At 37.6% G+C, this 21,549-nt stretch overlaps 1 protein-coding gene across 2 annotated transcripts; it reads right to left on the bottom strand.

Annotated features, from left to right (window-relative positions):
* Positions 1 to 986: 986 nt before the first annotated feature.
* On the bottom strand, positions 987 to 21,542 carry ap1g1 (adaptor related protein complex 1 subunit gamma 1). 2 transcript variants are annotated; one of them, XM_026378234.1, is made up of 24 exons: positions 21,409 to 21,542; positions 15,113 to 15,316; positions 14,861 to 14,985; positions 14,410 to 14,551; positions 13,591 to 13,687; positions 12,191 to 12,267; positions 11,764 to 11,772; positions 10,416 to 10,511; positions 10,051 to 10,131; positions 9,865 to 9,963; positions 9,726 to 9,781; positions 9,513 to 9,626; positions 9,270 to 9,410; positions 8,884 to 8,938; positions 8,633 to 8,755; positions 8,397 to 8,486; positions 8,137 to 8,261; positions 7,928 to 8,032; positions 7,643 to 7,784; positions 7,272 to 7,398; positions 6,184 to 6,288; positions 5,914 to 6,074; positions 5,708 to 5,806; positions 987 to 5,561 (listed from the first exon to the last, which is right to left on the bottom strand). In XM_026378234.1, the coding sequence occupies exons 2-24, from the start codon at positions 15,311 to 15,313 to the stop codon at positions 5,460 to 5,462; spliced, it is 2,472 nt and encodes an 823-aa protein (XP_026234019.1). In that variant the 5' UTR covers positions 15,314 to 15,316; positions 21,409 to 21,542; the 3' UTR covers positions 987 to 5,459. The 2 variants fall into 2 exon arrangements, with proteins under 2 accessions (XP_026234019.1, XP_026234020.1); XM_026378235.1 differs by lacking the exon at positions 11,764 to 11,772.
* Positions 21,543 to 21,549: the final 7 nt, after the last annotated feature.

Here is a 21,549-nt window from a genome sequence, read left to right as displayed (position 1 = left end):
TCTTGTCACAACCTGGCAACCCCAAAACTAGCATTTATAAAGAGTTCATTTACAATTAATGAAGATATAGATATTAAAAAGAATTAATGAGACTTAAGAGCGATGTGAAATTCAACTTAAGTTTATCCTTTAGCTGGATAAATAAAAGCGAAATGTATGCTAAGTTAGCATTAGCTAGCTAACGTTAACATAGCATTTAGCATTTATAAAGAGTTTATTTACAATTAATAAAGATATAGATATTGATTAATAATTAATGAGACTTAAGAGTTTTGTGAAATTCAACTTAAGTTTATCCTTTAGCTGGATAAATAAAAGCGAAATGTATGCTAAGTTAGCATTAGCTAGCTAACATTAACATAGCATTTAGCATTTATCTCACTTCTTAACATAAACCTTTTTTTTTTTTTTTTACACGCCCCGCAAACACGAAAGCTCATAATTTAAAAACTACTAACACAAGAAATAGCTAAAAAAGCTAGCATAATCAACTATAATTCAAATTAATTATTTTACGTACCTTTGCATTCAGCTCCGGAGAGCGCAATAAGAAACCAGCCAAAATATGTTGAGAGATGATAATATCTCACTGAGTTATCACAAATAACTCCTCCAAGCACAATTATTACGAGTATTAGATAACTATAAAGACTGGATTACCAACTCAGGAAAGCCAAAGGTTAATTGCATGCCAAAATGTTTGGCTAATTTGATTAATTATGGTCAGTTCTCTGCTGTGGATTTGTCCAATAAACCCACAAAATCAGCTGATTTGCCATTTTGTGGTTGCACCCTGTCAAAAATCTTTTATTTCAGTTCATATTATGCATAAATGTTGTAAATACATGGGTTGGAAAAGTGCAGATCTTAATGCAGATGCAGGCCTGTGCTAATTTACGTTATTTTATATGTATTCTCAGTGTAAATCTTATTATTACCAATCCCCCAATAAAAAGCCAAATAACCCCAGCACAACATAGTTCAACTAGATTTTTATTTGACTTTATTTGCTTGATCATTTTCTCCAACCCAAACACAATAATACACATCATAAATTGAAAATATCCCATGTAAGAGTGTACAGCTTCTCATCTTTAATCACTTCATACTTTCAGTCTGACAGTCACACTCACCTTGAAGTCACTGAACTGGGATTCAGTTCAACATGTTAAACTTGACAACAAAATTAAAATAAAATAAGTGAACCTCGTGCCTCCACCCTCTGCAACATATTAGATACCGTATTATTTTACAGTCAGGACAGGCCGGGGGACTCCAAACTGAATTTGTTGTTAAAACACAATAGATGCATTTTCTTTTAATTTCAACAGGGGAAGTGATTGTGGTGGTAATTCAGATGCTCGTCCAAGCCCTTTACACACTAAAACAATACAATAATAATAATAAAGAAAACAATTATCCAATTAATCCAAATGTCAGATGTACACTTTCCACGCTCTCCTCAAAACAATAACTGTATTCTGAGCACTGTTTGAACAATTTACTAGTGTTAGTACTGACCCATTAAGGTGGTGTGACAGATTTTCTAATTTGAATTTATCTTGCATTTCAAAAAAAGAGTAGAAATCACATTATTTACACTGGTTTTCACATGCAGCTCAGAAGCTGAAAGTTGAAATTGCAGCCAAAAAAAAAAAAACAAACAAACAAAATGATGTCCTATCTAGATAAAGGACATGTCACACACCATCACACATTTTCAAGCATGACTATTTTCTCTTAGTCTCATTTTCAATCTCTCTCACTCGCACACTTGCACAGACGCACACACGATCACTTCAAACGCTGATCACACAGCTGACAGGTACTCCTTTCCATTTCTTTTCTTCCTATTAGGTTACAGTGTCCAAAGCACTTATGTTGGGTTCATTTCCATTTGTACATTTAAAACTGCATGAGTTACAGTATTGTTGAAAGAACTGATCAGATGTGATTAACAAGGGTACATAATGGTGGAATAAGACAATACAAACACTAACAAAAACATTCAGACATTGATGCATGACACTTCCTTTCCCATTTCATCAGCCTTCCATTTGCACAGCTCCCTCTTGTGGTTATTAACCTGTAGCACACAGGCTTGTGCCAGGTTTATTTTGGGGATGGTGGATAAAACACTCCACAAATTAAGTCAGAAAGGTCCAAACAGAAAAATAATTCCCTTCCTCTGTCATATCTTGCCACAATTTATTAACATGTAAAACATGATTTTATATTCCCATCTTTTGGATCAGATACTACAAAGAGTGGCTGAAAGGTGTGCCATGCAAAGGCAAATAACATCAGCAATAAACGACAAAAGAAAACGCTGCATTGTTTAGACCCAGGGAAGGACTTGTCTCATGTCCCAATAAAACTATTCCAATTAAATCTGGTAACCCTAAAGGTGGAAAAAACAAATCACAGTGGACGTAAATGATGTGGCCTCTTGATGTTGACACATGACGCTTTTTGAAAGGTGGTAACTGACAACCAGAGAGAGCGAACAAACCAAAACCATGGGGCATCATTTCACCAATCAATTTGTAGTTTGAAAAAGAGTTTAATAGGTGTGAATTGACAAGATTTCAGAACACTACAGCAGTCATAAGGCCAGAAGGAAGAGTTGCATCTTGGAAAGAAACGTACTCCTCTTCCAAGGAGGGCATGGATACACGAGGCATTTGAGGGGGCAGGTGAAAGCAGATGAAGCAAGGTGCCACTTCTGCCACTGTGCAGCACTGTGCTTAGGCTTCTCAGTAGTAAACACCATTCATCAAGACAACATCTCTTAAGACAGACTTAACCCTCATTTCAACATCCAAGCCAACAAGTAGCCTACTGACTCGCCAACTATTTCTGTAAAAGAAGTAAAGATGACACATCCGACCATGAATAGTAAATCAAATGCAGCTCAATTGCATCCTCTTAAGATTCTTTTTTGTACATATATGCATACAATTATACTTCCTAGCTAATCTTTTAAGTCCTCATGTGGGTAATCTGATCAGCTTTCGTTTGTTTTACAACTATATACAATGTACAGGCAGCAGATCATATATCTTTTACAATGAATGAGTGATGATACAGGGAAGTCTTAACAGACTGATGGTGGCTAGATCTATTCAGACAATATACATTGTGAGTAATTGTAATTTTTAGAAAATGGTATCTAAAAAAAGGATGAAAGATAGTACAAGAGACAAAATTGTAAAAGCCCTCATATGTACAGAAAAAAAAACAATATAGCATTTGTCAACAACAGAAAAAAGTTAAACTGAAATAATTTTCTCCATATACACATATCATAGCTCAAAAATATTTCCAAAGCTAATAGTCTTTCTGATTTGGTCACAGAAGTTAGACGATAGTGAAGCATAGTGAAAAGAAGTATACAGCCTGATTGAACATCATAGGATCTCAACACAGCATTACAAGGCTGCTAAGCTTAAGTAATGAGATGTACAAACTACCATTAGTTGCTCTCATGCAGATGCTCCCCCTTGATTGCAATTCATGACTAAACAAAAGGTGTCAATGTACTGCCACTGAACGTTAACAGAAAGAAAACGTTGTGAGGTATTAAGGTTACTGTCCCCAACAGCACAGTCAGAATTCTGATTTGAAGAAGTCACAGTCAGTCGCCACAGAACCACCCCTCCTAGTACCTCACCAAGTGATCCAGATTTGCACTTCAATGTTTGATGATGGGGGGAGGGACCATAGACATTTTAGTTTAGTAGGATATTTATACTTTTTAAAAAGCTTGATGCCAGCTTACATCTCTTAGCTGCCATATTTGTTCGGATTTTCTTTTTTTAGGACATATTTATAACATCCAATAGGCATTTTAAATGGAAAAGCTGTCTGTCAGTACAGAGAAAGAAAAGATCAGGATCATGTAGCTAAAAGACAAGAAAAATTAATTTCTGTGGACACCCAGAGTAGGCCAGCATTAATGGGCGAATGATTACTAACGCGTTATGTGATAAACTAGTGAAAAGTAAAACCTTTCAGATTAAGTGATACCAATTCAAATCCATCAGGACCCTTTTCTCTCAGACTGAAAACAACATCAGCACAAAGCAGACTTACAAACAAAGCTCATACAGAACTCAATAGTTCAGGGGCTTTTATCTAGCTAAGTCAGAAAGGCACATCACTTTGATAACAGGTATAAATAAGTCAAATTACTGCAGAAATTAAACTGTTTCACACAAACAGTGCCAAGATGATGAGCATCCCCATCAAAGGAGACAGCTATGAAAAAGAGGACAGGTGGGGGGAAAAAAGCATTCAGTGCATGTAACTACATTCATAACAAGCTTCATTTACATGTATGTGCATGGTGACCTAGTTAAACCAGGTTAAACAAAGATGAAATGTATCCAAATTGCAAGTTAGGACTGTGAGGACACAGATGCAGGAAGGATTTTGAAAGCAGATCTCCAATAACAAATGCAAACAACTTGTCTTGAGATAAATTTCAGTTCTGGGTTATGTCCATCATAATGAATTAATATGATCATAGTTTGCAAAGCATTTAACAGTTGAATTTACTACACAGGTCTAAAACTGAAGCTACAGATGAGATGATTTTAGAAGAGCTCTGTGGGTAAATCTGAGCATGTTTTCTAAAACTAGCCACAGGTAATCACACTAGGTCTGTTGATGCTCTTCTCACTGAAACAAAACAGATGTAAATGACCTCCTATAGAAACATAGGATAAAGATCTACAACCAGAACCTGAAAATCCCCTCTGAGCTTGTGTCAAGATGCGATGGTGATCCTAGCAATGCTCAAACATGCTTTAAGCAAATTAATGTAATTCAAAATGAATACAACTCTTTGACAAGTTATATCACCCATGATGGGGAGGGTCAAAAGGGGGTTATCCAAGAAGTTAATGACTAAATAGACCTTTTAAAGATTTTTTTTTTGCTGCCATCACAGGACTGAAAATTAATGGAAACAATCAGAATGCAAATCCAATAATAAATATCAAGTGTTGCAACTAGATCTTAGCTTAATTATAACTTAAAATAAAACTATCGTTACTGCAGTGCTTGTTAGGGGTAACACTTTATCTCTACAGTGGCTTAAGAGGGAAAGTGTACCATGGTGAATGGTGTGCATATGTGCTTTTTGGGTGGTAATAGTGCTGGGCAGATGGTGTATGTGGAACATAGTGAGCAAAGAAACCAATTTAGAAAGAAGAGAGAAAGTCCATTAACTGATATGTTTTCCAAATTATTCTGCTGATGTTGATCAACAGGGTCTTCGTAACATCTGTATTTTTCTCCTGTGTTAGATACTCTGCTGTTTCCCATGCAACTCGTGGGCAGCGCTCTGCAGTGACGTCACATGGGGGATCCGTTGGAAGAAAGGAGGGAGGTGAAAGGAAAATCGTTTTCATAGTTCCCTTGATGGGGCTTTTAAGAGCAACAGAAGCACCTCATCACTGCCAGGACTGAGGGGGGAAGTTATTAACCTCAGCCAGGTCTTGCACAGGCGAGCCTTTGTGGGTGTATGTCAGCTTGATCCTCATTCGTAGCTGTTGCTGAAATTTGGCGAGGATGATCATGTTTATAAAAGAGGACATTTTTGCAAGAAAGTAAGATTGCACAGATGTTTTTTTTTTTTTTTACTTTGTCTTTTGAAAGGACAAAAAAATTCTCAAAAAGAATTTGAGAAGGACAAACTCACCTTCTGTGGGTTGAGAACTCTGATGACCTGCGTGACAGTTCCCTGGTTGAGTGCTGGGACAACATTACTACTAGGGGAGAGGAGCTGCAGCTGGAATGTCTGAAAAACATAGGGTGGTCACATTGTAAATCTAAATAGGTAAAGAGCAACAATATGAATTAGAACACACAGCAATTTAGCCACTGTGTCCAATTAAGCCAGCTAACCTTTGGTACTGCAGCCTGAAAAACAAAGTCTGTCATATCTGCCTCTGTTGAGTTGAAAGCATGGATTGTGATGACCGCGATGTTTGGATTGGGGTTAGCTCTCTCAAATGTGAAGTCTATTTTCAGACCGTTCTTGTTGTATGCCGTCATAGGAGGAATACCTACATGGAAATGTCAGAGGAGCAGAACATCATAAGATTTACACATATGGTAACTTAACATTTGCGTGGATATGGAAACACATGGGCATGGGAAGCAACAGACCCTCACCTGTTGCTGCAATGTCATTAAACAGGGGCTGTGAGGAAAGGCCATCCAGGAGGAAAGAGGGTTGGGATGTGGGGACAGAGGGAGCAGGAGCAGGGGCTGGACCGCCTGGGGAGGGTAAGGCAACATACAAGGGTTTAAATGCATATGGACACACCATCATAAAAGACAATATGGTTTGCTAACATGAAGTTTCGCTAACATAAAAATTATTTTCATTCTGTAAATCTTTCCACTCAAGATGAGGTGTCCCAAAAAGACCTACAATTATGTTTTATTACATGAAGAGAGATTTGCAGTTTATAGAAATAACTAAATGTGCACAAATGTGTTAGCTGCAGATGGGAATGGAACAGTTTTGAGCTTGACAGGCCAGTACGGATGTGTGGCCGATCAGTCTGAGATATCATTCTATCTATTTTGTTCTTCTGTTTCTATTACCTGTTGAACAGGTAATAGAAACTACTTAGAATTATTTTTCATGTAATATGTGGTATACAATCCAAATGAACTACTAAACAAATGTTAAAAGTTTCCAAAAGCAACAAAAATTGTTCATGGAAAACAATAAAGTGCAATTTGAGGAAAGTTAACAATATGTCCAGCAGGCAGCAGACCCTAACAGTGTTTGAAAAGAGAGGATACCCAGCAAGAATATAACTATTATTACTTTGAGGAGCTGTAAAGGCTGATAATGTAGTAACTGCTTATAATGTAATGAAAAATTTAAAACATTTTTATAATTTAATAACACATAATATAATAAATTGTGAGCATATGATGCACTAGGCCTTTTCGCACCATGTGATAACTCATTATGTTGCATGCAAGTTATTACATTATAAATTTTGTGGTAATTGTTTTGTTAAAAATATATTAACTCAACACATATTTTAATGAAGTGACAACATTAAACAAAATGATTTTGATATCCGGTATATAGTAGTAGCAGGACAATTTAAATCCCAAACATCATGGCTGATGACTGGGTATTCAGCAGCAGTTGGACAACACATACACTTTAATAGAAAAGCTTTATACAAGATCCTTCTAGAAATGCTAACAGAGAACTTTAAAACAGAGCATCCTACCGCCTAGCGAGAGGTCACCCAGCAGATCAAGCAGCTCTCCCCCAGCTGAGGCAGGTTTCGTGGGCATCGTAGTCTGGATTACTGGCACCACATCATTTCCACCCAGCAAGTCTAATAAATCATTAGCCTGCAGAACAAGTGAACATAATCAAACACCAGCAATATTTACACATATAGCATATTAATTGTTATTTTCTATATGGAGCAATAGACTCAAATTCAGCTATTAAAAACATTTATATTCAGGCCAAGACAAAACAATTAAGTCAACATATATCTCACAGAAACATTCTTTTGAACTTTTCTCTGGAATTCGATTCGAGAACTAAATGTTAATTCCTTCATAATAAAGTACTTAAAACTACCCTCACCTGGTTGGATGGCTGGGTGACAGGTGGTGGATGTTTTGGTTCCACAGCAGAGGGCTCTGTCTCTCCATTTGTCTGTACTATCTCTGTGGGGCCATTAGTAGCAGTTTTCTCCATAATTGGCATTCGCTCTAGCAGAGCCGGCCTGTTGTCAAGGGACAAGTAGGGAGACAAAAGATGTACCGCAGTCAACCACTGGAGGATTTTTCCCAAATTACCAATTATTACACGGGGCCAGGGATTGTGATGTGCGATAGGGATTTCTGGCACAAAGTAATGCCGTTTTACCTCATGTGGTCGTATTTCTTGAAAAGCGCATTGTACTCCACAGCTCGCTGTTGAAGCTCCACATCGATGCTGCTGCCATATATCGAAACCACCTTTTTGATTCGGCTAAAAGAAAAACATTTCAATGCAAAAGGTTAACAAAGAAATAAAGAAGCACTTATGACTTATAAACTCTATTATGCTCATGTTTAGGTTTGTTGTTTACTCACTTAACACTGCTGAATCTAGTAGACAGCTTCATGATGGCAGTAAGAGAATAACCCCGGGTCACAGGTGTGGATAGGTTAGATACTAGGAGGCCTTCCAGCACATCCAAAACTTCATCCTCAGTCACCTTATTTAAAAAAGAGAAAAAAGAGAAAAAAAAGACAACATGTGACGACCTAATGCTTCTCTCAGGTTTGAGGTTTGTCTTCAATCTATCTACTCAAGTGTGTGTCTGTGTTTGATGAGATTCTTTTAGGTGTACCTGTATGGGCTCCTCCTCCTCACATTGTCCAGATACTAACAGGTCTCCATATTCCCCTATGCACCAGGACGCTACTTGCACTAGAGGTTGCTACAGAACACAGAAACTCAAGTCATTCTCTGTTGCAGCCTCAAGCTTGTTTGAAAAACAAACAATTCATCACATAAAAATTAAAAAGTGCAATGATGCACAGACGTTTAAAATATTATGATGACGCAAACTAGAACTGGTCTGACCTGTGATATGTCATCCAGCAGCGCTTTGTAAAGTCTCTGTACTGTGTAAGCATGCATCTCCACACTGTTTGTAATGAGCTGGATGAGGTTGGGAACAGAATCGTCTCGCACGTAACTCCCTGCCTGTAAGCAGAAGCAGGGATGTCAATGAGAAATCCAAATGAACCTTAAATATTTACTGTGTTGAACCTGTGAATAACCAATGAAGACACCATTTGTAACTCAAATTCGGTGGTTTTGCATGTACATACTGTTGTCAGCACTCTCATAATGGTGTCGATGTGCCATCTTTTTGAGGGGGCATACCTGTAACACAATACAATCATTAGATTCAGCAATGGACTGAAGAAGAATAAAAATAAACATTTATGCAAACTTTATACAGACAGGAGAGAAATGCTGTCAGAAAATAAATTGGATCAGCAGAGTGTGTCAGTCGATGGATCACTCATTTTATCATCATACAGCATTTCAACATCAGCCACCGCATCTATGGTGATACAACACTTTTAGCTCGGTGCACATCAGTAAGTTGTGTGCTGTGTAACACAACAGATGCATTTTACTACATAGCTTTTGACTCTATACGAGCATGGGCGGCTGTAATGTGTTATCTGTCTGCGTATCACTGCCATACTTTTCTGCAGCTAGAAAGACTCCTGATGCACAGTCTGCTTTGAATTCTGGGTCACACGAGTCCAAGAAGTAGAGCAGCTCTTTCATCATGCCTCGAATGTTGTTGCCGTTCACCAGAGCAAAACTCAGTTCCATTGCACGTCTACACAACAATGAAACATAAACGAAAGTCAAAAACAAAAAGACCAAATAATGAGAAATGTGTATCTAAAGCAGTGTGCAGTATGTAAACACTGTGAATCACCTCTTGATAGACACGTCTAGGTCTTTTAGACAATCCACAATGGTGCTCCGATGCCTCTGCACTGCGTTGTGGTCTGTCTGTACTGTCTTTAATAGTGATGTCAAAGCCACGTATCTGGAATAGTCCGTTAAATTAAAATAGCATCAGGAATTTATGACAGCATTTTACTAATTTAATATTTGCAATGTTAGGTAGTGTACATGAATTACTTACCTTATATTTTTGTCATTGTTGAGAAGGAAACGACCTAGGATGTTAATGGCCAAGACCTGTAAGATCATAGCATTTAGACAGGAAAAAGAATAAAAACTAAAACACTGCTATTAAATTTTCTTTAAATAAATTAACTCACTCTCAGTCCACTTTCAGACTTGATGTCCATTATTGTCAGTACAGTCTCGTACAGGATTGCATTGCCTACGTTTTTACTTGTCTCTGTGTTTGTTGCCACCTGTAAATGTAAAAGCAAATAATGTGTCAGAAAAACACTTAATGCATGAGCTTCTAAGGGAAACCAGTAATTACTTTTTTTTCTAACCTGTGCAAGAATGTCATTCATTGCTTCACTGGAGTCGTCATCACTCTTGCCTAGAATTCTCAGTAGTCTCAATATCCGCACCTGTAAAAGGAAAGAAACCGTCCAGCCTCAACAGTTTCCTTCTCACTGTTTCCTAAATATTTACTGAAACCAAGATTAGGACAACCCTCACGATTCTAGATAATGCATGGATAGAAGATAAGTATGTTTCGGCAGCTTTAAATATTGCGTATTATTTATTTTTGTCCTAACACAACACAGTTAATGTTGCACCTAAATCATGAGTTTTGAGCGTGACTGCTCATGGTGTGATCCAACACAACCACCTACAGTACAGAGCACTTGCATCATGAAATGAGATATACCTGCAAGAAAGGATCACTTATGCCTGACACATCATGTTCAGGAGAATATCCAGACATGATTAGGTTCTTCAGGATTCTCACCAACTGTGGAACCAGCTACAAAAAGACCAACAGAAGACAAAAGAAGAAGAGTCAAAATGTGTGGATCTCGATTTTATACTTTTCATCATCAACATTAATTTTTATTAAATTAAAAAGCGAATTACTGCTGACAGTGGCAATCGGTCAAACTCATCAAGAGCAAAGGGGGTTAGGGCCTTAAGGTAGAGTACTAAGTTTGAAGGTCAGGTGTTGAATTGCCTAATTTTAAGTCTGTGGCTGTTTTGATCTAACAAAAATATTAGGTTAGAACTTCAAGAGTGGAAAAAAAAAATGTTCATACACACTTCTGCTACTTGACTAAATAAACAGATGTATATTTAAGACTTTGCTGTCAGATACACATTAGAGTTTAATTCAATGTTTAACAAAATTGGAATTATATCAATAACTTCTGATTTTTTAAATCTATGTTATTTCAATCTCAAAAAGGTTATGGAAATGTAACCTTAAAAGAACACTTCATCATAATGGGAAACGGTTTGTCGTCCTATCCAGCAATAAAAAGATTGGGCATCTCTTTGTACCCAGTTTTTACTGTTTATCTTAAATCAGACTGGCTGCAGGGAAACTGCTAACCCAGACCTTCAAAAGTTGCAGATGCAGATGTGAGGACAAAGCATGTAAATTAAACAGGTTTGTTAGAAGCCTATATTTCTCTACTTTAGTTTTGTGCCAGCCTATTTTTGTGTTTCCTTTATACTAGCCTGAATATGTTTCAGTTCAAATCACTACACAGGGTCCACAGATATTCAACAGATATAAATCTTCTCTACTGCAGGTATGACAACAAAATATTACGCAAAATGAGTGAAATTTTAAAAACATTTGAATTTTTTTGTAACAAGACATCCCAACACTATGACTGCCAAACTCTCAAGACAGAAAACCACCTGTGACACAGACACAGTGAAAATTAGCTGTTCCTGGTAACAACGTCTGTGGCAAATGTGAAAACACTCCCACCCAACTGCTTTAAAATAGACAGTGATCAAATGAGTTGCATATTAGGCAAATAATGACACTCAAAACAATAGTGAGAAATGTTACTGACAAAATGGAGCAACTCTTTTGTAATATTCAAAACACTGACATAGTAATGATCACTGTACAAGTTAAAGAAATCAAAATTAGAAATTAAACACAACATGACATTACTGAACACATGTTTGATTACATCTGGGGTGACTGTGAGGAGTGATTACTATTTATTGCATGCACCAGCTATGAGATCAGAATGCACTCTTACCTTCTCATTCTAACACAATGCAGGAATTGTAACAAAGACAAATGACAGAAAAAATATGAGGTAGATGTTAGGGAGGGGGAACTGGAAATCATTCACTTTCAGAGAGCTTAAAATAATGTTTAGATCATGAGCATGAAGAGCAGTGCTTCTGGCACAGTACTGTTAGACCTAGAGGAGAAGAGGTACAGTAGCAGTTGAAATACAAGAGGAAAAGACAGCGGTAGGAGATAAAGGATTGAGACACATTTTGAATGTAGAGGAAACCTATAGTGCAATCCAAACCTCAGTATGTTTGACTAGATTAGCTACAGGTATTTCAAAAGGAAATGTGTGCGCGAAGGGAGAATGCTATATGGAGTGAGCTTAAGACAAATGCATAACTATTTAGTTCATTTTTCTTCATTTGTGTAAGAATATCAGTTGGTACCTTTCTGAAGTGGGCCAGCATGTCTGGACTTCTTTCACACATCTCAGTGAGGAGGACAACTGATGTATGGAGAACACCTGGAAGATTAACAAAATAAATGTTACTTGCCTTGAATGAGTAGACCTAAATACAGACCTAAAAATAACAAGTGGGGGCAAAGTTATAACAGCTGCATGCACGTGTTAGTCCACAATCAATTTCTATAAAAACTAATAAATGGCCTTATACAAAAGAAAACTATACTACCTAAAACAAAGTTGGTAGTGGTGCAGTTACAAAAGCAGCACAAGCATTTAAATAAACAAACAATAAGCAAATAATTCATAATCAGATTGCAAGATCACTAAGCCTTAAGCTTAAGCTAACACTCCACACTCTTCCTGTTTGAAGGAAATATTAGTTTGTTCATAATATCTGGTAAAAGCAGCCTTTAAAAAATTGTACTCAGACAGTGTCAGTGTCCAACATGCAAACGCAGTGTTTGGCTGCAAATGGCAGTTTTGGGTAGGGTAGCTGTTTTGCATCCACAATGCAAGTGAGCCAAAGTAGACTTTTGTTGTGCTACTGTTGTTCCGTTTGGCAAATGGCATATTTGGCACTCAGCTTTTGTCTTGTCATTGCTCAGTAAAGTGTTCCAACACAGCTTATGTTTTCAGCATTTTGGCTTTCCGTTAGCAGCCTCAACATGACACTGTGTGTGTAAGAGGGATGTAAGGCATCCAAGTTAAGATGTATTTCCAGGTTTTAAATAATGTTAATATACATTAAAACTGAAAACCCACTACCTACGATTATCTAAATACCTAAATATGGGAATAGCTCAACAAACAACTTGTAAAGTTCTCTGTACTAGTTCAAGACTGACAAATCACACAGAAGCCCATGTGAGTTACTAGCAGACATATAGGACATCACATGACAGCATCATAAACATGTGACTGATCAGTGACCTGATCTAAACGTTACAAGCTGGAAAGCTCATTGGGGAACAGCTGTGGTGGCTGAGCTCTGAAGCCAAACACCACATTTCTAAATAATTAATTTAAAAAAACTGCAGATAAATCACACTGTGATATGTACATGTGTAGTGTGTGTAACTGCAATATATTCACTCCGGGGTATTTGACTATTTTCTCTATTAGCAAACAAATAAATCAACTTAAAACAGTTACTGCTGCTTTGCCACCTGAAATCAAGTATAAAACTATGTGGGAAAACATAAGCCCGAGAGTTTATGACAGACTCATTAATTCTACTCTCCTTTGCAAAGGACATTAGCTGCCAAGCTGTTCTGAAAACACAGTGAGTGGCAGGAAATAGGACAAAGTCTGCATTTGTATGGGACAGCCATACTTCCCCATAGGCCAGCGACTGCATCCTGACTAACACTTTACACTTACCGTGGTTCTTCTCACTCAGCAGGTTTTTTGTGGCTGGAAGGAACATTTCCATCAGTTCGGGAACCTTCCTAATGACATGAACTGCACACAATGCCGCCTGTCAACAAACATGTAAATATCAGACAACTGATGAAAAACACAGTCCAACCTTTAACACAATATTTACCTTTACCTTTCTAGAGCGGTGTGCTGTTCAAAACATATGGCTACACATGAGTTCATGAAGAGTTAACCACATGTTTTTGTATAAACATGATAATAAGCAGCAGAGCTAGATTCTTAAAATCCTAAGATACCACTTTGCCTTTCTGCATTTCTCAGTGAACATGTAAATTCGTCCATAAGGAGAATATGAACTGTGATCTCAGCAACAGGTGTCCAACGTGGCGTACACATCAGTAAGAATGAAATGCTAATTTCAACATAGTTAGTTAGCTCATTAGACACTAATGTTTTCCACTATGTTATATTTATTTTTATAGCCCTAATTAATTTAGCTAGATACTTTGTCTTCATTTAATTGGCTTTGTAGAAATAAACAATCTGTGTACAAACAGTGATGTTAGAGTGTTTCTGAGAAACAGTAACACTAGCTTCATATTAACTTCTTACTTAATGTTAGCATGTAGTTTCAGTAGACACATGTTAATGCCGTTGTTGAAAAACAATCCACTTCATTAAAAAATTGTACAATAAAATTGTGATGTTTTTGCAAACACATACATAATATTATACTATGCTATTTTCATTATGAATACACAGTACCTTATAACAATATTCAGTGCCCCATTTAGAGCAATGACATAAACATAGGCTTACCTTTTTCCTTAAGTAGGAGTTGGATGTTTTAAGCAGCTTCTCTACCTCCCCGGCCAGGTCACGACACATTTCTGAGGAACCCATACAGCCCAAAGTGCACAAGGCCAGGCCCTGGACGTATTGTGTGCTGTGATTCAAGTCACTGTGAGAGAAAAAAGGAGTTCAGCACATGATGGACATACATAAGTAAACATACAAAGAGCAACTGATTAGTATAACTTGTACTATATCTGTACATGTAAAGGTTTATATAAAGAGGAATGATTCAGAAGGGAGCAACATAAAGAAAAAATTGTAAAAGGCAACTAAAGGTTATGATAAAGTATCAGCAGCAACACATACTCTAACTATACTTCATATTTAAAAAACAAATAACTGTTCCTGTAAAGTGCAAAGGAAACATCTTGAAAGCAGAATATTAAATATATTAACAGATCTGGCCACCACTTACTTTTTAATGCAATTTGTCATTAGTAGGTGGACGTCCTGCCTCTCATCCAACAGCAGCATTGCTCCCAAATAACCTATTCGTTTGTCAGTGAACTTCTGGGATGCGATCAGCTTTAGGCACTCCAACTGAAAAAGAAGTCACCTTGTCACTAAACGATGTAGGGTTATGAGCTTTCTAACAATAATGTCACAAAAAAAACTCTCTGCAGGCATTTAGTCCATCCATTAATTCTCCCAGCATCCTCAAACATACCTGCCCGAAGTGGGCTGGGTAGCCCAACATGTGCATATAAAGTAACTTTGCCACATTTCTGCAACGGTATGTATTGTCCTCTTCTCTGAATGATGAGCGAATAGCAGCACACTCTTTCTGGATCATCTCACGCTCCTCTGCTTGGGTCCGTGCTGTCCGGATAGTCCGGATCAGCTCCCGCAGTCTGATCGGAGCTGGCATTCTCTGAAAAAAAATTAAGGAAAGAAACAGGTTGATGCCCCGTCACTCAAAATACACCACACCAAAACAGAAAAGCTACACCACACAGAGATTTTAAAGAAAAATAAAAGTTGTCAAGACAGCCTTAGTTTAAGAATGTAGTAGTCGCTTAGGAAAGTACGGTGATCACCAGCTGCACATCAATGGAAGTTTTAAAGTTACCACGTTATGGCACATGTGCACATGTTAACGTATCAACTGAAACTACATAGACTGCAACTACATCTATATATAGATATATATTTTTTGCTTTATTTTGCATACACTATTTCTATTCAATCTGACATCTCGATTTCAATTGGTATAGCAAACTGGAAAGTTATTAATGGTGACCCCCTCTTATTTAAAAAGGGGTACATTTTGTCTCTCTTCTCATGGAAACCTTTTATCTGCTAACATGCAGCACATAATTAAGCTGCTACAGCAACAGACACGATGGTAATTACTTGTCGAGCAAATCCATTTCCTCCGTCTAACTACCCAGTGCCAAAGTGGATGGAAGAAAGAAACACAATGCATTTGGACATAGCAGAGACGTGAAAAAAACTCTTATGAGGTGTTACCTAGTGGATGACACTGCTCTCCAGCACACAACATTTATGATGAACAGTGAGACTGCAGTGACAAGAACTTTATAAAATCCTGTCTTCAAATCTCACTGACTAGCTTCTGTTGTTTATAAGTTTGTTTTTGGCTTTACTGTCAAGTAGTTTCTGCCTGACAACTACTATACATTTAATTTCCTATGTAACATAGTTACTAGTGCTAGACACTGTATAACAGTAGAATATGCAGTTTAATACAAAAAACTGGTTTTCTTGTTATTTTAAACCCTTTAAAATGACCAATACGCAGAACACATGCACTCCAACAAATCTAGGTGCTAAGTCCAAAAAAGATGGTAAACAATTTAGCAAATACTCCCAACTTGGCAAACTGCTCTTCTTGCATTACCAAACAATTCTAGTCCCCATTAGCTTCACTTTTACTGTGGAGCCATAATAGCTCATGTGCGAGTCATAACTTCAGGAGAGGAGTGGACTTGAATGTTTAATGGAGAAAGGTTAGTGGGCCACTTAACTGTAGCCGACCATAAGATGAGGGGAAGTCAAATTCAAACAAGGTGAGAAAGACAGGCGATGGAGGGAGAGCAAAACTATTGTATTATTCTTAGTAAATTGCAGTGTAGGCTACTAAACATACAGCTAACAGCTTCTTATTTTTAGCCACTGCTGATGCTGCTTTCACTGGTTAAAAGCAGTGGTCGGCAACAGGTCGTTTCAGATACACTATTAAACATTAATTCCATGAGTAACTTGTTAGTTAGGTTAAACTGTCTCTGTAGCCAGTGTCTGTACACAGCCAAAGATAATCCGAGACAGAAGATGCTTCACTCTGTGACTGACTGTTAATGTAGCCTAGAAAGCAAAGTGAAACATCTTCACTGCAGAGGATCCCATCATGCCAAATCACAGTCTTTATTAATATTAAAAGGCCTAGACTGGAGCCAAAAGACTTGTTTGGGACATCCCTGTTCAGTGGAAGCATAACATGACACATAATTAACTATTTATGGTATTTATGCTTGAAGTCTAGAAGATATGTTAAGTGTGTTTCCTTCCTCATTAATAGTATTAACAAATCAATAAAATAGACCATGTTGTAAACTCAGGCATTTTGATTTCAAAGGTAAATATATGGCCAAGACATTTACTTAACATACACTGTCACCACGCTAAACCTCTGGAAACAATATGTGTGTGCAATAAATTAAATACTCAACTCTCTGTTATGGGTGTGGTTTACACTACAGGACCAGGGACAAGTGACCTAAACCCATTTATAAAAATAATATATACATAGCTGTTCCACAAATCCTTACAAAAAAACAAACAAACAAAAAAACAGACAACTACATAGAACTAACAAATACAATTACCAAATGTAAAACAAACTTTGGCCGACTCAGGTGTATTACCATGTAAACAGCCATGCTATCAGTATAAACTGTATAAACATATTAAAACATGATGTACATGTTTCTCTTGATCCACTGTTAATGCTGTTTTCACTACAGCCATGCTATAGTGAAAAAGAGAAATCTTATGGGATGCTAAGCTGGCTAATTATCAGACCACCTTACACAGCAGGAGAAAGGAAAGTCCCTCATGACAAAGACTCAGAAAACCTCCAGACCATTTACAGAACAGGTCACTCTTCTTTTTAGACCTTTACACTATGGAGGTTGCAATATTTTAACCCAAAACACCTTATCCTTTTTTGTCAGTAACTGTCACTGCCAAGATCAAATGAACTTCTTGGAAACTATGCCAGTCTTCTGAGGAAAATAAGGGTCCAGATACAGAGGGAATGAGCCGATCCTTTGTTGACTAAGGTGTCGGTTTGTAGAGAACCTAGGAATTCACTGCAATCAAAGAGGAATGGGGTCAGTGGTCACTATTTAATAAAGAGAGATCTAGAGCTCTACTGTCCGTTTTAACACCATTTAAATTACATGCACTAAATGAACCTAGTGTTAGGTTTTATAAACCATGGCTCCTTGTGTCTTGCTGTGTTTATAATCAAATGGGGGCACAATAAAGAAGGTAAATCCTGCTTCTGCTGTGAGCTAAGTAAGTCACAGTTCCTCATTCTTGCAGTTGTCAAACAGCAACACGTTCTTTTGCAATCTAAACATTTTTTTGTATCCTTTACTTTTACAGATTTTTATTTATATTTCTGGGAAGGTGTGAAGGTGTCTTTAGCTTAAAAGACAAGCCTTAGAAGGAGGGGCTGACCACATTCCAGGTAGAATGAATAAAGGATCTGAGAGTTGTGAGCTTATTCATTAGTTGGGTAGCAACAGCCTAGGTTTCATTCACCAAGGTCAGCTTTGCTCAGCCTTACAACAAAGACAAAAGGGAACTGTTCTGCTGTATGCCCCATATTACAGACTAAAGAACAGATGAGTTACTAAAATCATATTCAGACTTTGCTGAACAAAATTATTTACTACACCTGGGGTGTCAGGCCAAAATGTGACACTAACAAAAAGTGGAGGTCCGTGCCCTGCACCAAAAAAAAAAAAAAAAAAAAAAAAGAAAATCTAGGAAATTTAGTGCGAGTTCAAAATGAATGAGCAGATCTCATCATAGGTGCACAATATCTGGACTGATTATCTCCAACCAACTATCACTAATTAATCGGCAATCATGCAAAACAAGTTATGCCCACAAAAGCCATGATATAAGATTACAGAGAGAGAAGTCCTTATTGATCACTGACACATGGTGTCATTAACAGGCCTTTGCTATACTGGTGTACTCTGTATGCACTGTGAAATGTTCATAACAAGCTGTACCTCTCATGAGATTTGAGGAGTCTGCCTAGCGTCACAACCAGCAACAGGCAAAAAGCATGCCACTCCTCCCTTTACTACAGGGAGCAGTCAAACCGAACAGCCTGAGACATCAGACTAGAAATATCAAGATATTAAACTCAATTTAAAATGGTGTTACATTAGATCACTGAATGCTATGAAGGCTGCATGGTTAGGAATCCAAAGTACAGATTAACGTCCTTGTGTCCCTCCTTGTTGGTAATGAATTACAAAGTTACACTAGACAAAAAAAAAAATTATCAGACACTTGAAAGATGAAAAATCCACAGAGCTACCACTGGGGAGAAGCATTTCCCTACTCAGTGTGACACTGTGCACTTTGTCTCTTTACTTCTCTATGTTCTCTGCTATGCACCTAGACGGTATAGGAAAAATACAAAAAAAAAAAACCCACTCTGTTACTTCTCGAATCACCAACTCTAAGTGATCAGCTTTGCATAGCTACAAATAAATAACACAGATTACATAAATACATTAAAGATCAAAAACATGCAACAATATCAAATTAGCACCGTGTCAATTTCTACTCACATGCACATTCAAATGTTGAGCCCTGAACCTTAGCAGAAGATATGAAATTGATTTGATAGTCAAAATGTCATGATCAATGTTTACAGCCCACCCAAATAGAGTTCCCTGAACACATCACATTTTTATTCTTAAACATCTGTGTGGAACACAAACTGCCTGAAAAGTCGTCCAGATTGATCTGTGCACACATTAATTAGCTCTGGAATACAACACTGTTACATCTATAAATCCCATAGAAGTGAATTGTATCTAAAATTACTCAGAGTATATGTCAAAAGGCTGGTAGTCAGCAAAGACAGCCAAGACTTATTACCCAGCTGAATTGTCAATACTTGGCAATCAAGTGAATAAATAGCTGAACCTGTAAAGACTCTCAAGCTGCAACCAACAACAGATGGCAGCATCATGAAGGTCCAACGAATAGCTGCGTGCAAAAAAGAGTTGATGTCCACGGCCCTACAGATCCTCATACTGTTGCTTGCAAGATGTTGATTCAGTTGACCTATACAGATAGTTTTCCATTTGGCACAGTTGGGTTGCAGGCTAGCTAGGAAATAGACAAATCAACACCGATGCTGAAAAATAACTATTAATGCTAGCTCAGTTTGTATTTTCTCCACCTTAGTGGGAATGAACAGTAAATGAAAAATAATGAACAACTATTATGCAAATCAAACAAGTTAACAAATAGTAGCACTACTGGTTAGCTAGCAAAGTGGCAGAAAATATGCAAACAGAACTTTGAGACAAACTGGAGCTAATTCATAGTTAGCACATGTTTATCCATGTTACAAATAACTGCTAACCCCACTGTAAAATAAAACTCTACTTAATGCACTTGCCTAAGTAAGTATTGAGCCACGAAGAACAGCAAGTCATCTTATCATCTTATCATCTTATCAGACTTAATTATTCATGATTAGAGCACAACTTTAGATTGTCTTGTAGTCTGGGAATCACTATAGCAGATGTAGATATTAGACAGGTATATCATTTCAAACTCTGTGACTAGGACATGTGTTAGTTTAGATTTTGCAATGGCATCCCTTCTAAAAACACCTACAGGAGACAAAAAGAGCATCTGTGCACGATGTACTGTACACGAATCACCCAAAGTGTATATGACGTTTATTTGCTCACTTCCTACTTTCAGCTGACTTCCTTAACGTCAACCCTGCTAATTGAGTCCTGAAAACATGTACTCCAGAATAATATTAAAAGGTATGACTCTTATTGTTGGAGTCTTAACTGTCAACAGCAAGTAGATCTCCAGGTAGAAGTGATAATTCAAGTAGAAACTATAGGAAAAACGTGTTCACGTCCTTAACACTAAGCTACCTATCGTTAGCCTCCCGGATATTCAAACGCAAGGTTGACTTACGGCTGAAATGTTTACCGTTTGTAAAGTGTTAAAACCGTCAAGGGATAAATGTAAATGAGATAAGCATATTACCCACAGCAAAAGTCAGCTAACACTAGTAACTTGAACACGAGTATTTTCAGAAAAAGTGCAGCATACTAGATTGACAGTACAACAGTACGTTCACCTTGGCTGACATTATTTTGTTAAATGAAGGTTTACATCTACCGCAATAGACAATATTGTCAAACTGAAACGAGAGGCCATTACAGGCTGGCATGACACCTGTACCTGATCGTCGATTGATCAGGACATATTGTAGTTTGGGCCTTCTTAAGCATTTGGATTATCAAGCTAGCGAGTGCTTTGTGGCGTTAGCTAGCTACCTGACCACTCATTTGTGTCTGTATTACCTCATCCTAATACTATTTTAACTGAAAGATAAACGGTACTTGTATAAGTTAGCTAGAAATCTGATATTACGTGCTGTCATGATGATTATGTTATGTGGACAAGCACAGATGACTACTGAGTTTCACATCCCTAGCACAGCAGGTAGTTAGCAAGGCTAAAACGTTATGCTAACCATGCTAGCTAACTTAGCTGCTGACAGGCACAACCCCGGTGCACTGAGGGCTGCGACTTCCTATGCAGCGCCACAGTGAGAGTTGTCAACGTACACGCAATCAAACCGCTGATTAATATCCACAAGTAAAGGCATTTTCATTCATTTCTGGCGACATATTATCCTCAGAATATACTTACTAGCCGTAGTGATGGCAGGAATGACTGGAATCGTCTCTATTAGCAATGGAGGGAGGAACACACTAGACATGCAAAATGGTGGCTACTCCAGCCTCAGCACATCTACCGCAGGCGGAGGGTTACACTGACATATCCCAGAGG

Source organism: Anabas testudineus, chromosome 3, assembly GCF_900324465.2.
Source record: "Anabas testudineus chromosome 3, fAnaTes1.2, whole genome shotgun sequence".
Lineage (NCBI taxonomy): Eukaryota > Metazoa > Chordata > Actinopteri > Anabantiformes > Anabantidae > Anabas > Anabas testudineus.
This window is presented reverse-complemented; position numbering and strand designations above follow the sequence as displayed.